This window comes from Jaculus jaculus, chromosome 10 (genome assembly GCF_020740685.1).
Source record: "Jaculus jaculus isolate mJacJac1 chromosome 10, mJacJac1.mat.Y.cur, whole genome shotgun sequence".
Taxonomy (NCBI): domain Eukaryota; kingdom Metazoa; phylum Chordata; class Mammalia; order Rodentia; family Dipodidae; genus Jaculus; species Jaculus jaculus.
In genome coordinates, this window is record NC_059111.1 from 22,554,482 (window position 1) to 22,571,278 (window position 16,797).

At 42.6% G+C, this 16,797-nt stretch overlaps 1 protein-coding gene across 3 annotated transcripts in view; it reads right to left on the minus strand.

Moving 5' to 3' along the window:
• Sin3a (SIN3 transcription regulator family member A) overlaps positions 1–16,797 on the minus strand; it is an 80,607-nt gene that overhangs the window by 48,973 nt on the left and 14,837 nt on the right. For all 3 annotated transcript variants that reach the window (XM_045160381.1, XM_045160380.1, XM_045160379.1), the window contains exons 2-3: positions 9,903–10,124; positions 4,401–4,577 (exon numbers count right to left, since the gene is read on the minus strand). In XM_045160381.1, coding sequence (XP_045016316.1) covers positions 4,401–4,577; positions 9,903–10,091 — 366 coding nt within the window. In that variant the 5' untranslated portion in view covers positions 10,092–10,124. The remainder of the gene's footprint in view (positions 1–4,400; positions 4,578–9,902; positions 10,125–16,797) is intronic.

Consider the following 16,797-nt stretch of genomic DNA (forward strand, 5'->3'; position numbering starts at 1 on the left):
AGGATTCTGAAAGGACTTGTAACTTAAAAAAACAAAACAAAACAAAACAAAATTTAGTTAAGCACTTGCCTGTGAAGCCTACGGACCCCAGTTCGAGAATCCCCAGGTCCCACGTTAGCCAGATGCACAAGGGAGTGAACACATCTGGAGTTCCTTTGCAGTGGCTGGAAGCCCTGGCATGCCCATTCTCTCTCTTTCTCTCTATCTGCCTCTTTCTGTCTGCTACTCTCAAATAAATAAATAAATAAATAAATAAATAAATAAATAAATAAATAAATAAGAACCAATTTAATTTTCTGTGTGCAGGAGGCGTGATGTGGTGTCTACACATGTGTGGTGAGGTGTGTACACATGTATGAGACATGTCACCTTGTGCACAGGGAAGCCAGAGAACACCTGGTATCTGTCTCCACTGCTCATATGCTTAGTTCTTAGAGGTGGAAGTCTCTTCACTAATTCTGGCGCTTTTTGAAGATCTCTCTCCCCAGAGGACTGCTTATAGATGTGTGGTTAGATGCATCTATTTATGTAAGTCCTAGGGAATTGAACTAGTGGTTTCAGGCCCCATTGGCCCTCGTGCTTGTACCAAAGAACTCTTAGCAGCTGAGCCACTTCTCCAGCATTTCAACTTAAATTTTACCATTGGCATTAATATATACATATACATATATATAAAATAATTAAATATTTTATATTTTTTATTTACTAATTTATTTGACAGAGAGAGCAATTAGGCGTGCCAGGGTCTCTAGCCACTGCAAACGAACTCCAAACATGTGCACCACCCTGTGCATCTGGCTTACATGGCTCCTGGGGAACTGAACCGAGATCCTTTGGCCTTCCAGGCAAGTGCCTTAACCACTAAGCATTTCTCCAGCCCTATTTTATTTATTTATGAGAGAGAGAGGGAGAGAGAGAGAGAGAGGGAGAGAGAGAGAGAGAAGGAAAGAAAGGCAGATAAGGAGCGAGTATGGGCACACCAGGGCCTCCAACCACAACAAACACTGCAGATGTATGCTCCACCTTGTGCATCTGGCTTTACTTGGGTACTGAGGAATTTAACCTAGGTCCTTTGGATCTGTAGACAAGTGCCTTAATCATTACACCATCTCTCTGGTTCCCATACCTTTGGTATTTTTATGCATTGCAATTGGCACAAGAATAAGATAGGCTAAAAGAAGACTACTTATGCTGTGAGGATAGTTGTGTAACTTACTTGAGAATAATGGCTTGAATTACAGTGCTGGCTAAAAGTAGAGAAAACTCACAAATTCAAAAACCATTTAGAGGCAGAAGAGAAAGGAAAAGAAAGCATTCAAAGGTGATCCACAGGGCCTGGAGGGATGACTTAGTGGTTAAGGTGCTTGCCTGCAAAGCCAAAGGACCCCAGGTCGATTCCCCAGGACCCACGTTAGCCAGAGGCATGAGGGGGCACATGCATCTGGAGTTTGTTTGCAGTGGCTGGAGGCCCTGGCATGCCCATTCTCTCTCCTGCTTTCTCTGTCAAATAAATAAATAAATAAATAAATTTTAAAAATGTGACCCATGGGCTGGAGAGCTGGCTTAACGGTTAAATCACTTTCCCGCAAAGCCAAGGGATACCAGGTTCAAGCCCCCAGGACCCACATATGTATGGAGTTCCTTTGCTGTGGCTGGAGGCCCTGCTGTACTCATCATTCTCATTCTCTCTGTTCTCTTTTTCTCAAATAAATAATTTTTTTAAAAAGTGACCCACAAAGAGGAACAAAGTTCTAAGTCTAATTTAGGGTAACTTAAGTTTTAGTTGCTTAGGAGATATCCATGGAGAATACTCACTCGGTTATTTTCTATATATTCTGGGACAAATATTTTAAATTATATATACATATAATATTAATTTTAAGAATGTTTCAGAAATAAACATCTGATTTGATTTAAGCCATACTTGGCATGTACACCTGGAGACCAGAAAACTTGAGGTGTCTCTCTATATTGCTCATCCACGTTTCCTTGAGACAGTCTCTTCACCGATTCCAGAGCTGGTTTAATGAACCCCAGCGATTTTCCAATCCCTGCTCCCTACAGGACTGGGATTACAGGTAAAAATAGGTGCTGGGGAAATGAACTCAGATAGCCGCAGGCTTCCATGCTTGTGTAGGAAGCATTCTTACCCACTATCTCATCCCTTAAGTCACCTTTTTTGTTTTTGTTTTTCAAGGTAGGGTCTTACTCTAGCCTACTTACCTAGCTAGTCCACCTATCTACGTGTGTGGAGTTTGTTTGCAATGGCTGGAGACCCTGGCACACAACCTGGAACTCACTCTGCAGTCCCACGCTGACCTTGAACTCAAGGTGAGCCTTCTACCTCTGCCTCCCAAGTGCTGGGACAAAAGGTGTGTGTTACCATGTCCAGCCCCCCCTTTTTTGATATATTATGAAATGAAATATTTATATTGAAATAAGCCATTAAGTGATGCTATGGTGTGACTGTATAGAACAAAACTTACATGTTATCATTTTATAAACAAGTGTATTTTCAGGACTTGATAAACAAGCTCACACAAGTAAGTACTGTATTTTTCAACACAGCCATCACTCTATAAGCAGAAAGTAAGACATTTTAAAGAAAACACCAGATGTTTCTGAAGGGTTCACATAATTTGTGCTCTCTAAAACTCTTAAATGGCTTAAACTAATATAGACAGTAAATTTCCTAAAATTCCTCTATATAGCTTAATTTTGATATGCTATTTAGGTAGCATTGAGAGTGCTTTGGCCAGTACCCATACCAATAAGGACAGGTATGGGGGGGATGAACTAAGTAGACAGTGGAATAAAAGAACCACTCATCTACAGATAGCTTCTAAGACATTTAGTGGATGAGTGGCATGTGCCACCACACCTGACTTCTTACTTCAACAGTTTGAACAACTGAAATCTAGGACTTGCTACAACAATTTCACATTATGAAAAGTAACACTCATATAAGCAGAGATAAGGTTAGCCGGGAATGCAAGCTTCCCTTCTCTAGAAGTCCTTCATGCATCACATGATAGGATGATATTTTGGAGGAGAGGGTACACGTGCGTGTGGGTACACATGTACTTATGGGCACGAACAGAAGACAACTTGGGTGTCATTCCTTGAGTACACCATTTACCTGTTATTTAATTGTAAGGAGAGAGAGAAAGAGAGATAGACTGGGGGAGGAAGAATAGAACAGGCATGCCAAGAGCCACTGCAAAGGAACTCCAAACACATGCACCACTTTGTGCATCTGGCTTTACATGGGTACTGGGGAATTGAATCTGGGTTTCTCAGGCTTGCTCTCAAGGCCCCCTCATACATTTTATTTTATTTTTATTTATTTATATTGGTTTTCCGAGGTAGTCTCACTATAGCCCCAGCTGATCTGGAATTCACTATGGAGTCTTAGGGTGGCCTCAAACTTATGGTGATCCTCCTACTTCTCTGCCTCCTGAGTGCTGGGATTAAAGACATGTGCCACCATACCCAGCTTCTCATGCATTTTAAAGCAATAAAAATGTGTACTATCATACTTCACAGAACAGATGAAAATAACAGCACTTCATTTATAATTAGAGATTTCCCTAACTTTATTATCTGGGTTATTATTGCCTCAAAGGAGCATGTGAGCTGGGAAAATGGCTAAGTGGCTTGCAAAGCTTGCCAGTCTATACTCAATTCCTCGGTACCACAAAGTAGCGCATATGTCTGGAGTTTGTTTGCAGTGGCAAAAGGCCCTGGTGTGCCTATACTCTCTGCCTGGAAATAAAATAAATATATTTTAAAGGAGCATGTGATTTACTAAGTATGAATTTGAAGATGCCAGAAAATTCAACTATTCAAAACAGGAATAAAGATCAAGTCCCAAACTGTATTACTGTATACCATACTTGGCATATAGTTAGTCATGTGTATGCACAATAAGAATCTTGTAAGATGCTAAGAACTATGAGTTCAAAAGAAAGAACCTGAATGGAATTTCAAAGGGGAAAGTGGGGGGGAGGAGGGAGGGAATTACCATGGGATATTTTTTTATGATCATGGAAAATGTTTAATAAAAATTAAAAAAAAAAAAAGAAAAGAAAGAAAGAAAGAAAGAAGGAAAGAACCTAAAACCTGGGGTTTATTTTGCATGGCAATAACCCCTCAACCCTGGTTATGAGTAAGTACCATGCATTCATATATCCAACAATCACTTTTTCAGTGCACACTTTTCTGGGTACCAATACCAAAATGAGAAATCCATGCAGGTTTCAGAACAAAAACAAAGTAAAATTTATGATTCAACCCTTAGTCTCCTAAGTTGAAAGTTGTAATTGCCACCATCAACAAGTGGAAGGCAGTATTTCCTACTAAATATAAATCAATCTATGAAAAGGAGTAAAATACCACACCTTGAGCCTCTGAAACTGCTGCTGTCCCTGTACTGGTGCAACTGGTGGGGTTGGATGTGCATGACTCTGGACCACCTGGCCTCCATGGGGCTGGACAGCTGTTGGGTGGTGATGGCTGCTATGAACGGCTGCTATGGTGGGCCCATGACTGCCAGAGCTTTGTGGCACGGCTGAAACCTGGAGTGGAAAAAACAGACAAACTTTCTGGCTTATGCATTTTCCTTCCAAATGCATCTACAGAACTGACACAAATGCACAAAGCATGACTGTGTATCTCTTTCTACATGCACAAAGATAATTAGAAACCAAAATGTCCCAGAAATGGGATTCCCCAGTACCCACATAAAGCTGGATGCAAAGCGGCCCATGCATCTGGAGTTTGTTTGCAGCGGCTGGACACCCCAGCATGCTCATTCTCTCTCTCTCTCTACTTGACAAAATTACACAGCTTAATGCTATTTATACTGTCTGTAGAAAAAAAAAATGAATTGTTCTTTTTGTTTCTCTTTTCTTGTAAGGGTTTTATAAAAGGACCTTTCCTTTTTATTTTTATTATGTGCTTGCTTGCAAAGCCCGATGGCTCGGGTGTTTATTCTCTAGTACCCATGTAAAGTGAGATGCACAAGGTGGCACATGCATCTGGAGTTTGTTTGCATTGGTCAGAGGCCTTGTAGTACCTGTTCCTTCTCTCTCATTCCTTCTGAATGCTTGTAAATACATCCATTCCTATTGTTCATCAAAGTCAGGTGTGAGGATTCACACTTATAATCCCAGCACTAGGGAAGCTGAGGCAGGATAGACTGCTAAAGTTTGAGGCCTACATAGGCTATATAGTGAGTACCAGGCGAATATGGGCTACAGAAAAACCCAGTCTCAAAGGAAACCTAAAATAGTAAAAAGAAGGCCAGGTAAGGTAGCACACATGTGTAATCCCAGTATTCAGGAGGCAAAAGGAGAAGGATCACTCTGTGTTCAAGGTAAACCTGTGACTACAGAGTGAGTTTCAGGTTAGCATGGGCTAGAGTGAGACTCTACCTTGAGTAAAACAAGAAGTAAAAAGAAAATCTGTTACTCACTAAATATTATTCCTGACTGCTTCATCCTTAAATAAGGAAATTAAGTAATATAAAACTTCCTATCTCTAAGCAGTATGAGCTGTATCCCACAACATGTATCTCTAGAAGGGTTATTAGTCTGAGCTTCTTTATTTAGACATGCACATTTTCACAGTTTACAAGTTTTCATACACTTAATTATAGTTTAAAAATATGTGAGATGGTTGATGTTATTATAGGCACATTTAGCTTCCAGAGTTAATACATACATTGCTAACACAGGACATAATGCTTGAATTGGTCAGAGAATAAAAGCAATCTCAAGGCTTAAATACTCGATCTGTTAGCAGTGCTGAATGCTACGCCAGCTGCAGAGGCAAGCATCACACTGCTTTCTAGGAGACTCCTGAGGAGTGATTCCCAAGAATGGGCCACTGCCACTTTTAATGGTATCTCTTGACTGTTTTCTTACAATGAATTCCTAGAAATGGTTTTTAAACAAACAAAAACAAAAACAAAACAAAACAAAACAAGAATCTAATGCAGCACTAAGGAGGTAATTGAATGGGACAGGGTGCTTGGCTAAGTACAAATGAGGCTCTGGGTACAATCCCCATCATTGCCAAAATGAATTGAGTCTGAATCACATGTCCATAATCCCAGAAGATGGGAAACGGATATACAAAAAAATGCTATGGATAGGTCAACCTGACCTACAGAATGAGACTGTCTCAGAAGAAGAAACAAAACAAAACAAAAAAGCCTGCCATGGTGGTTCACACTTGGGAAGTGGAAGCAGGAGTATCAGGAGTTTAAGACCAGCCTCCGACACATGGCAAGGTTGAGGCCAGCCTAAGCTACATGAGACCCTATTTCAATTCCCCACCTCAAATAATAAAAAATAAAATTTAAAAATGATAAAGGGGTGAAGAGATGGCTTAGCAGTTAAGTTGTCTGTGAAGACTAAGGACCAAGGTTTGGTTCTCCAGAACACATGTAGGCAAGATGTACAAGATGGCACATGTGTCTGCAGTTTATATGCAGTGGCTGGAGACCCTGGCGTAACCATTCTCTCTCTCTGCCTCTCTCTCTCAAATGAAATACTTAAAAAATGATACAGGACTAAACAGATGGCTTACTGGTTAAGGCATTTGCCTGCGAAGCCTAAGGACCCAGGTTCAATTCCACAGAACCCACATAAGCCAGATGCACATGGTGGCACATACATCTGGTGTTTGTTTGCAGTGGCTAATCCAGAGGCACTGGTGCACCCATCCTTTCTCCCCCCAAAACAAAAAATACATATGTATATATACATATATATTTTTTTAAATGATAAAAGATGTTGTAAGTTTATTTTTTTATGAATTACTATGGGTAGTTCTGTACTACGAAAATGCATAACAATGTTCCTAGCAGCATCTTTTAAATAACAAACCCAGTTGTCCAACAGTAGAATGGATACATATATTTAACAGATAACAGAGTGAAAAATGATGCAATCACAACTATTCATAAAAAGAAGTAGGAACTGAGTATGTAAGCTCAGTTTGTAGAATGCTTGCCTAGCAACAATGGAAGCTCTAGGTTTGATCCCCAATACTGCATAACTAAGCATGGTGGCTCAAGCCTTAATTCCAACACTCGTGAGGATGGAGAAAAGAGGATCACAAGTTCATGTTCATCCTCAGCTACACATTGACTTTAAGGCCAGCCTGGGATACATAACAAGACCCTGTCTCTCAATCAATGGATAGAGGAAAATAAAATAAAATACATTAGGAATTGCATCAATTTTAACAAAAATGTCTAAGAAAATGTTTCCACTTACATGAAAACATAAAAATAGCTAAACTAAGCAACTGTTACTTAGAGATATAAAACAAAAAAAGGCTGGGCATATAGTTCAGTGGTAGAATACATGCCTATCAAGTACAAGGCCATGGGTTCAATCCCAGACAACACAAAAAAATGAAGTAAGGGCTGCAGAGATGGCTTAGCAGTTAAGGTACCAGTTCAATTCCCTAGTATCCACATAAAGCCAGATGCACAAAATGGTACATACATCTGGAGTTTGTTTGTAGTGGCTAGAGGCCCTGTCACACCCATTGTCTTTTTCCCTCCTTCATTTCCTACAAATAAATAAACAAAAATTTTCTTTAAAAAATGAAATAAGTCAGATATGGTGGCTCCCTCCTATAATCCCAGATCTGGAAGGCTATAACAGGATGGAGATTAAGACTAGCCTGAGCTAACAGGATGAGACCCTATTTCAAAAAAGAGAAGGAAGCCCGGCATGGTGGCACACACCTTTAATCCCAACACTCGGGAGGCAGGAGGAGGAGGACTGCCATGAGGTTGAAGCCACCCTGAGACTACTTAATTAATTCCAGGTCAGCCTGGACCAGAATGATACCCTACCTCAAACAACAACAAAGCCGAGCACTGTGGTGTACGCCTTTAATCCCACCATTTGAGAGGCAGACTTAGAAGATTGCCATGAGTTCAAGGATAGCTTAAGATTGCATAATGAATTCCAAGTCAGCCTGGGCTAGAGCAAGACCTTACTTGAAAAACAAAAAAACCAAAAATAAAAAAAACAGAGCGAGGAGGGAGAAATGACAAGGGGAAGGTAGAGAAGTGAAAAGATCAGTAGCTATTTCTTTTTCTTTATTTACTTGAGAGAGAGGAGAGAGAAAGAGGCAGATAGAGAATGGGAGCTCAGAGCCTCTAGCCACTGCAAATGAACTTCAGATGCATGGGTCCCCTTGTGAATCTGGCTTGCAAGGGTCCTGGAGAGTTGAACCTGGGTCCTTTGGCTTTTCAGGAAAACACACTGTAACGGCTAAGCCATCTCTCCAGCCCATCAGTGGCTGTTTCTAAAGAGATAGAAAAGATAGGGCCAAGAAGACAGTGAACTTCAAAGGTCATGACATGGTATTTTTTTTTTTTCAAGGTAGGGTCTCCCTCTAGCCCAGGCTGACTTGGAATTCACTATGTAGACTCAGGTTGGCATCAAGCTCGCAGCTATCCTACTTCTGCCTCCCAAGTGCTAGGATTACAGGCAAGCACTTCCAAGCCCAGCTATGAAATGGTATTATTGGTTGTTTTAAACTTACATGGTTGTCAGTACAAAAGCTCAAGCACCAACCCATGACTGACTACTGCTTTCACAATTCATAGCCCACAGCCTGATGGGGAATACCAGCAATGCCACTGAGGAGGGCCCTCAGTGGAATGGGGCAGGGAGGAGGGAAATGATGGTACCCACACATGATGTGTCCATACAAAAAAAAAAAAAAAAAAAAAAAGCACGCCAGACATTGTGGCACACACGTTTATTCCCAGCACCCAAGAGGCAGAGGTAGGAGGATCTCTGTGAGTTCGAGGCCACCCTGAGACTACATAGTGAATTCCAGGTCAGCCTGGGCTAGAGGGAGACCCTAACTTGAAAAACCAAAAGCGGGACTAGAGAGATGGCTTAGTGGTTAAGGCATTTACCTGCAAAGTCAAAGGATCCTGGTTCAATTTTCCAGGACCCATGTAAGCCAGATGCACAAGGGGGCACATGCATCTGGAGTTCGTTTGCAGTGGCTAGATGCTCTAGCATGCCATTCTCTCCCTCTCTCTTTGCCTCTTTCTCACAAATAAATAAATAAAATAGAGCAGGGCGTGGTGATGCACACCTTTAATTCCAACACTTGGGAGGCAGAGGTAGGAGGATCGCCATGAGTTCAAGGCCACCCTGAGACTACATAGTGAATTCCAGGTCAAGCCTGAGCTAGAGTGAGACCCTATCTCCAAAAACCAAAAAATAAAATAAAATAAAATATATTTTAAAAACTAAAACAAAACCCGCACAAGTGTAATACTCCTTATATATATTGCAGATGAAATTTTTTACATCCCATCCTATGATTTAAAAAACTCTAATCCGCCGGGTGTGGTGGCGCATGCCTTTAATCCCAGCACTTGGGAGGCAGAGGTAGGAGGATCACCGTGAGTTCGAGGCCACCCTGAGACTCCATAGTGAATTCCAGGTCAGCCTGGGCTAGAGTGAGACCCCACCTCGAAAAAACAAAAACAAACAAACAAAAAAAAAAAAACAAAAAAATAAAAAATAAAAAACTCTAATCCTAGCACAAGAGGCTGAGGTAGGAGGATCACTGAGAGTTTGAGGACACTCTGAGACTACATAGTGAATTCCTGTTCAGTCTGAGCTAAAGACCCTACCTCACCATCCCCCCCAAATCATTTTAGCCAGGTTTAATCCCAGCACTCAGGAGGCAGAGGTAGGAGGATGGCTGAGAGTTTGAGCCCACCCTGAGACTACATAGTGAACTCCAGGTCAGCCTGGGCTAGAGTGAGACCCTGCCTGGGGGGGGTGGGGAGATCACTTTAATTGGATGAATCCACCTGGCTCCTCCCTGATCTGGCTCCAGCTTACCTGGTAGCTGGGTGTGACAGAGTATTGAATTCCTGTCGCTGATTGCATGGTCTCAGACACCGCTTCATAGACGGGAGGGGCAGGGGCAAGCACCCGGTGCTGGTGAGGAAAAGCCTCAGTGCTGCCAGGGATCCGACGCTGTTGGGCTGCGTACACTGGTGACTCCTGGTCATCCAAGCGTCGCTTCATTCTGCACTCATGCTCAGGGATGCACTACAAAACCTGTGCAAGACAAAAGCAACGACAGAAATAAACTCTCGGGCTAGGAAAATGGTGCAGTCAATAAGTCTGAGTATTCAGTTCATATCCCCAAAACCCAGGTAAAAGTGGGACACTATGGCTGGGCATCTGTATTCCCAGCATGCCTGTGGAGAGAAGGGAAGTGGAGAAAGATAGGATAATCTCCTGAGAGCTCACAGGTCACTGGAGCCATCACAGAGCTTTTCTGATACTCAGCATCAGGAACACAGGCACAATGCCTCACAGCTAACAATACTTCAGCCATCCAAAACAAAGTTGAGACCGTCTTACCACTTTGCCAGTAATAACCTTTTTTTTTTAAATTCTTGGCTGGGTGTGGTGGTGCACACCTTTAATCCCAGCACTTGGGAGGCTGAGGTAGGAGGATCGCTGTGACTTCAAGGCCAGCCTGACACTACATAGTGACACTACATAGGTCAGCCTGGGCTAGAGTGAGACCCTACCTCAAAAACAAAATGGGCTGGGGAGATTGCTCAGTGGTTAAGGCAGTTGCCCGCAAAGCCTAATGACCTATGATTGATTCCCCAGTGCCCACAGAAAGCCACATGCAGAAAATGATGCATGAATCTGGAGTTTGTTTACAGCAGCTGCCCCTGGTGCGTCTCTCTCTCTCTCTCTCTCTCTCTCTGCTTGCAAAATACCCAGCACTCAGGAGGCAGAGGTAGGATACTTTTATAAATACTGATGACAATAGCAATAATTAACAGTAACAATAACAACACTAATAGCCTTTACCTAATGTCTAGGCCTACTCCTGCCTATGTTCTTTTTCTGGAAATAGACTTAGTAGGGAAGCAGTCCTCAAAGAAAACTCCCTCAAGGCTGCTGTACTTCTGTCATCACCATCCACACCCTACTTGCCACTTTACCACCTCAGTCTTTGAGACACAGTATCTCACATGATACCCCAATAAACCTCAGCTGATCCTAATACAGCAGCCCAACTGTTTAACTTGCAAGCTGACCATTTTTAATATTATCTTTCCACAAATCTCAAAACACAAATATGCTCTGTGGCCTATACCTTTAGATGAAAGGATTCATTTCCCAACTTTGTGTGTAATACGTTGAAGTACCTTAGTTATAGCGTTCAAAAGAAACTGACAGCTTCTGAAGAGAATTTATTTAAAATGCCTTAACTAGTTATGTTCCCCTAGTACAAAGTAACATATTTAGCTCAGTACCTTTTTCAAAATTTTCTTGTATAATTTACTGTATTTAAGTAAGCACTATTTTTTTAAAATTATTTTTAAATATGTTATTTACTTACTTACTAGAGAAAGGCAAATAGAGAATGGGTGTACCAGGGCCTCTAGCCACTGCAAACAAACTCCAGATGCATGTGCCACCTTGTGCATCTGGCTTTACATGGGTGCTGGGGAACTGAACCTGGGTCCTTAGGCTTTGCAGGCAAGCACCCTAACTGCTGAGCCATCTCTCCAGCCCAGCTCGGAGAGAGAGAGAGAGAGAGAGAGAGAGAGAGAGAAAATGGGTGCACCAAAGCCTTCAGCAGCTATGTATGAACTCTAGACACATGCTCCGCCTTGTACACCTGGCTTATGTGGGTTCTGGGGAACTGAACCTGGGTCATTTGACTTCATAGGCAAATGCCCCAACTGCTAAGCCATCTCTACAGCCTGCCAGCTCAGTATTTTTTTAAAATCCTATCCATAAAGGTTAGCAACACACATTTACACATATTATTTGATACCTGAAGGCCCATGGGTCAACTATGAACACTTAAACTCAACGTATTTTGGGATGAAGAACTGGGTGTCATAAATGGGTGCAGTAAAAAGTCAAAAGGCTTTTTGGCTTCCACTCCTATCCACAATCTAAACCAGAATATGGTATTAAGTTTCTGTTGGCTTAAAACCTAGAGTATGAGGTGGGGCTGGGGTGACTGGTCAGTGCTTAAATGTGCTTGCTTGCAAAACACACTGGCCTAGGTTCAAGTCCCCAGCCAACCAAGTAGAGTTGGGACATAAAAGTGGCCCAATGAGCCGGGTATGGTGGTGCACACCTTTAGTTCCAGCACCCGAGAGACAGAGGTAGGCATATTGCTGTGAGTCAGAACTACACAGTGAATTCCAGGTCAGCCTGAGCTAGAGTGAGACCCTACCTGGGCCAGCGGCGGGGTGGGGGGGTGCCCAAGCCTCTGACATTCCTTTTCAGCAGAAAGAGACCCTGTTATATGCCACCATCATCACACATGAAATTAGTTAATTGAAAAAGAAAAAATTGGGGGTAAGGGTTAGTTCTGGGGAGCAAACCCAGGGTCTTGTACATGCTAGGCAAGTGCTTTACTACCAAGTTGTATTTCCAGTGAGTATAATTTTATGACATAGTTTAGCTTCATTATATCTCCAGAATATTCTTCCCAGACTACAGCTATAAAGCAGATAGAGAAAGAAGGGAATTACCATGGTTTTATGGAAGCTATCAACGAAAGAAAAAGAAAGAAAGAAAGAAAGAAAGAAAGAAAGAAAGAAAGAAAGAAAGAGAGAAAGAGAGAGAGAAAGAGAGAGAGAGAGGGAGGGAGGGAGAGGGAGGGAGGGAGAGGGAGGGAGGGAGGGAGGGAGGGAGGAAAAGGAAGAGAGAAAGAAGGGAAGGAAGGAAAAGGAAGGGAGGGAGGGAGGGACTGACTGAGGTGGTTTCCTGGGCCTGGGATTTCTCTGAATTCTACTCCCTTTACTCCCCATTTCACCAGTTACTTCCCTGTCAGTCACTCCTTTATTTCAAGTCCTCATCACCCCTCATCTAGACAGTTGCCAGTATTATCTCTCTGCCTACAGTGCTTTCAAAACCCTCTACCTCAGCCAGGAGCGGTGGTGTACACCTTTACCCCAAGCACTCAAGGAGGCTGAGGTCAGAGGATGACAGTGAGTTCAAAGCCAGCCTAGGATAGAGTGGGACCCTGGCCTAGTAAAAACAAGCAAACAAAAACAAATCAAAATGATCTCAAATGCAAACCTAATCCAATCACTGGCTCCCAGCACATAAAATACAATCCAAATTCTTCAAATTCTCTAGTTTAGTTCATAAAACCCTTTTCTTGATGCCCACATGCCTGTAATGGCAGCACTCAAGAGAGAGAGAGATTGGGATTGTGACAAGGCCAACCAGGGAGTCGCACAGTATGTCAAAAAATTGAAACCAGCTGGGCATGGTGGCATACACCTTTAACCCCACCTGGGAGGCAGAGGAAGGAGGATCACCTTGAGTTCAAGGTCATACTGAGACTACACAGTGAACTGAACTGCAGGTCAACCTGGGCGAGACTGAGACCCTACCTCAAAAAAAAAAAAAAAAAAATTGGGGCTGGAGAGATGGCTTAATGGTTAAGGCACATGCCTGCAAAGCCAAAGGACCTAGGTTTCATTCCCCAGGACCCACGTAAACCAGGTGCACAAGATAACACATGTGTGTGGAGTTTGTTTGCAGTGGCTGGATCCCCTGGTGTGCCCATTCTGATTCTTGTCTTTCTCAAATAAATAAAAATAAAATATTTTTGCCAGGCATGATGGTGTACACCTTTAATCCTAGCACTTGGGAGGCAGAGGTAGGAGGATCACCATGAGTTCGAGGCCACCCTGAGACTACATAGTGAATTCCAGGTTATTCTGGGCTAGAGTGAGACCCTACCTTGAAAACCAAAGAAATAAAAATAGTTCATAAAAAGAAAAATAAAACAACAAAAATTGAAACCAGCCAGCTTGGTTGTGCACACCTTTAATCCCAGTACTTGGGAGGGAGAGGTAGGAGGATCCTGTGAGTCTGAGGCCATCATGAGCCCATAGTTAGTTGCAGGTCAGCCTGAGCTAGAGGAAGACCCTACCTGGACAAACCAAAACCCAAAAGACAAACAAACAAAAATCTGAAACCAAACCACCACCACTGCCACTACCTCTTCTTGAAAGCCAGGTGTGTACAGAAGAGAGCCTTCCAGCTTCCAGTGCAGCCACTTGGGTCATTCTCTGCCTCTTTCTTTTTCTTCTTTTTTTTTTAATGTTGCTGGGCATGGTGGTGCACACCTTTTTCTTTCCTTCCAGTTTTTATTTATTTATTTATTTGAGAGAGACAGACATGGAGAGAAAGACAGATAGCGGGAGAGAGAGAGAATGGGCGCGCCAGGGCTTCCAGCCTCTGCAAACGAACTCCAGACGCAGGCGCCCCCTTGTGCATCTGGCTAACGTGGGACCTGGGGAACCGAGCCTCGAACCGGGGTCCTTGGGCTTCACAGGCAAGCGCTTAACCGCTAAGCCATTTCTCCAGCCCTCTGCCTCTTTCTTTAAAGCTGCTGGGGGTTGGACCTAGGGACTTGATCATGAAAGGCAAGCGCTATACCAGAGCCACAACCCCAGCAGCTCCTGTTCCCTCCCACCTTTCTTGTTGGTCTTCAGATAGGTTAAATTGCCTAAGTTAGCCTTGAAGTCTTTCTGCCATTTAGGCAACAGACCACAACATCCAGCAATCAGCCCCCCTTAAACAAGCCTCATCTATAAGATTCTTCAAGGCATAATCTTTTTAAGCTGCTTACATTCCTCTACATTAGAGACAATCAAAACAGAAGACTGGTTCCAGGACACCCCCTTCTCACACGACCACAAAAATCTATGATTACTCAAGTCCCTGTTCAAAGTGGTGTAATATTTGCATTATATAGCTTGCATACCCTCCAGCACATCTTCTTGTATACTTTAAATAATCTCTTGGCCACCTCCAATACCTAATACTATATAAATAGTTACTGTATTGTTTAGGGAATAACAGGAGAAAAAGTCTGTTTATGTTCTATATAGATGAAAAATTTCCAAATATTTTCTTATCTCAGATTGAGATATTAAATCTATGAGTGTGATCATATTAAATCTAAGTGTGAACAATTGTGCTGAATTCATAAAAAAATCAGTAATTGTAAACTATTATAGAATATCAAATAATATCCTGCACAATTTACAAACATTAACTTAACCTTTGTAAAAACAAAAGGACTTGAGAGATGGCTTAATGGTTAAGGTGATGGACTACAAGGAGCTAGGTATGATTCCCCAGTCCCACACAGGCCAGATGCAAAGTGGTACCTGTGTCTGGAGTTTGTATGTAGTAGCTAGAGGCCCTGGTAACCCCATTCTCTCTTTCTCTCTGCCTTTTTCACTGTCTCTATCCTCTATTAAAAATGAAGAAACAGAGCTGGGCATGGTGGCGCATGCCTTTAATCCCAGCACTTGGGAGGCAGAGGTAAGAGGGTTGCCATGAGTTCAAGGCCACCCTGAGACTACATAGTGAATTCCAGGTCAGCCGGGACTAGATTGAGACCTTACCTCGAAAAAAAAACAATAATAATAATGAAGAAACAGGGCTGGAGAGATGGCTTAGCAGTTAAGGTGTTTGCCTGAAAAGCCTAAGGACCCTACTTCAATTCTACAGGTTCCATGTAGACCAGATGCACAATGGGGCACATGTGCCTGGAGTTTGTTTGCAGTGGCTGGAGGCCCTGGTGTGCCCATTCTCTCTCTCTCTCAAATAAATAAATAAATAAATAAATAAATAAATAAATAAATAAATAAATAAAATCTTAAGAAAAGTAAAGAAGCAGTAAATAATTTTTTAAAAAGGTGGGGCCAGAAGATGGCTTAGCAGTGACACTCGCCGGCAAAGTCAAAGGATCCAGGTTCACTTCCCCAATATCCATGTAAGCCAGATGGCACAGGGTGGCTCATGCATCTGGAGTTCGTTTACAGCAGCTAGAGGCCCTGGCATGCCCATTCTATCCTATCCTCTCTCTTAAATACGTTTTTTTAAATGAAGAAACAGAAACACAAATATTAAGTAAACTTCCCAAAGCTGCAGAGCTATCATAAGGCAAAGGTGGAATATAAATCATGCATAAGATCTGCTCCCCTCCCAGAGTCTGGACTGTTAACCATCTCAATTTCCCATGTGTTCCAAAACAGAAGAAATCAAGGAAGAATCTATTTATTTATTTGGTTTTTTTTTCAAGGCAGGGTCACATTCTAGTCCCGGCTGACCTGGAACTCACTCTGTAGTCTCAGGGTGGCCCTGAACTCATGGTGATCCTCCTACCTCTGCCTCCCGAGTGCTGGGATTAAAGGCGTGCGCCACCCTGCCCAGCCCCTTTACCTATTGGAGCCACACATGCACTAAGAAATTTCAGCTTTCTTTGAACCATCATGTAATGACAATTCATCCACGGGCTGGAGGGATGGCTTAGCAATTAAGGCATTTGCCTGCAAAGCCAAAGGACCCATGTTAGCCAGATGCACAAGGGGCCCATGTGTCTGGAGTTCGTTTGTAGTGGCTGAGGCCCTGGTGCACCCATTCTCTTTCTCTCTCCCTCTTTCTCTGTCAAATAAATATATTAATTAATTAATTTTTAAAAAGATAATTCATCCATACTTTGTAACCTCAACCCAGTTCGGATCCTGAGCACAGGTAAAATACCAGGCATGGTGGTGTATACCCATAATCCCAGTGCTGAGGAAACTGAAACAGGGCCTCTCTGGCCTCACTGGCTGGCTCGTCTAGCTGAGTCAGTAAGCTCTGCGTTCAGCAAGAAAGGCTGACTCAAAAAGACAAGTGGAGAATAATTAGGGGAAGACACTTGAACACA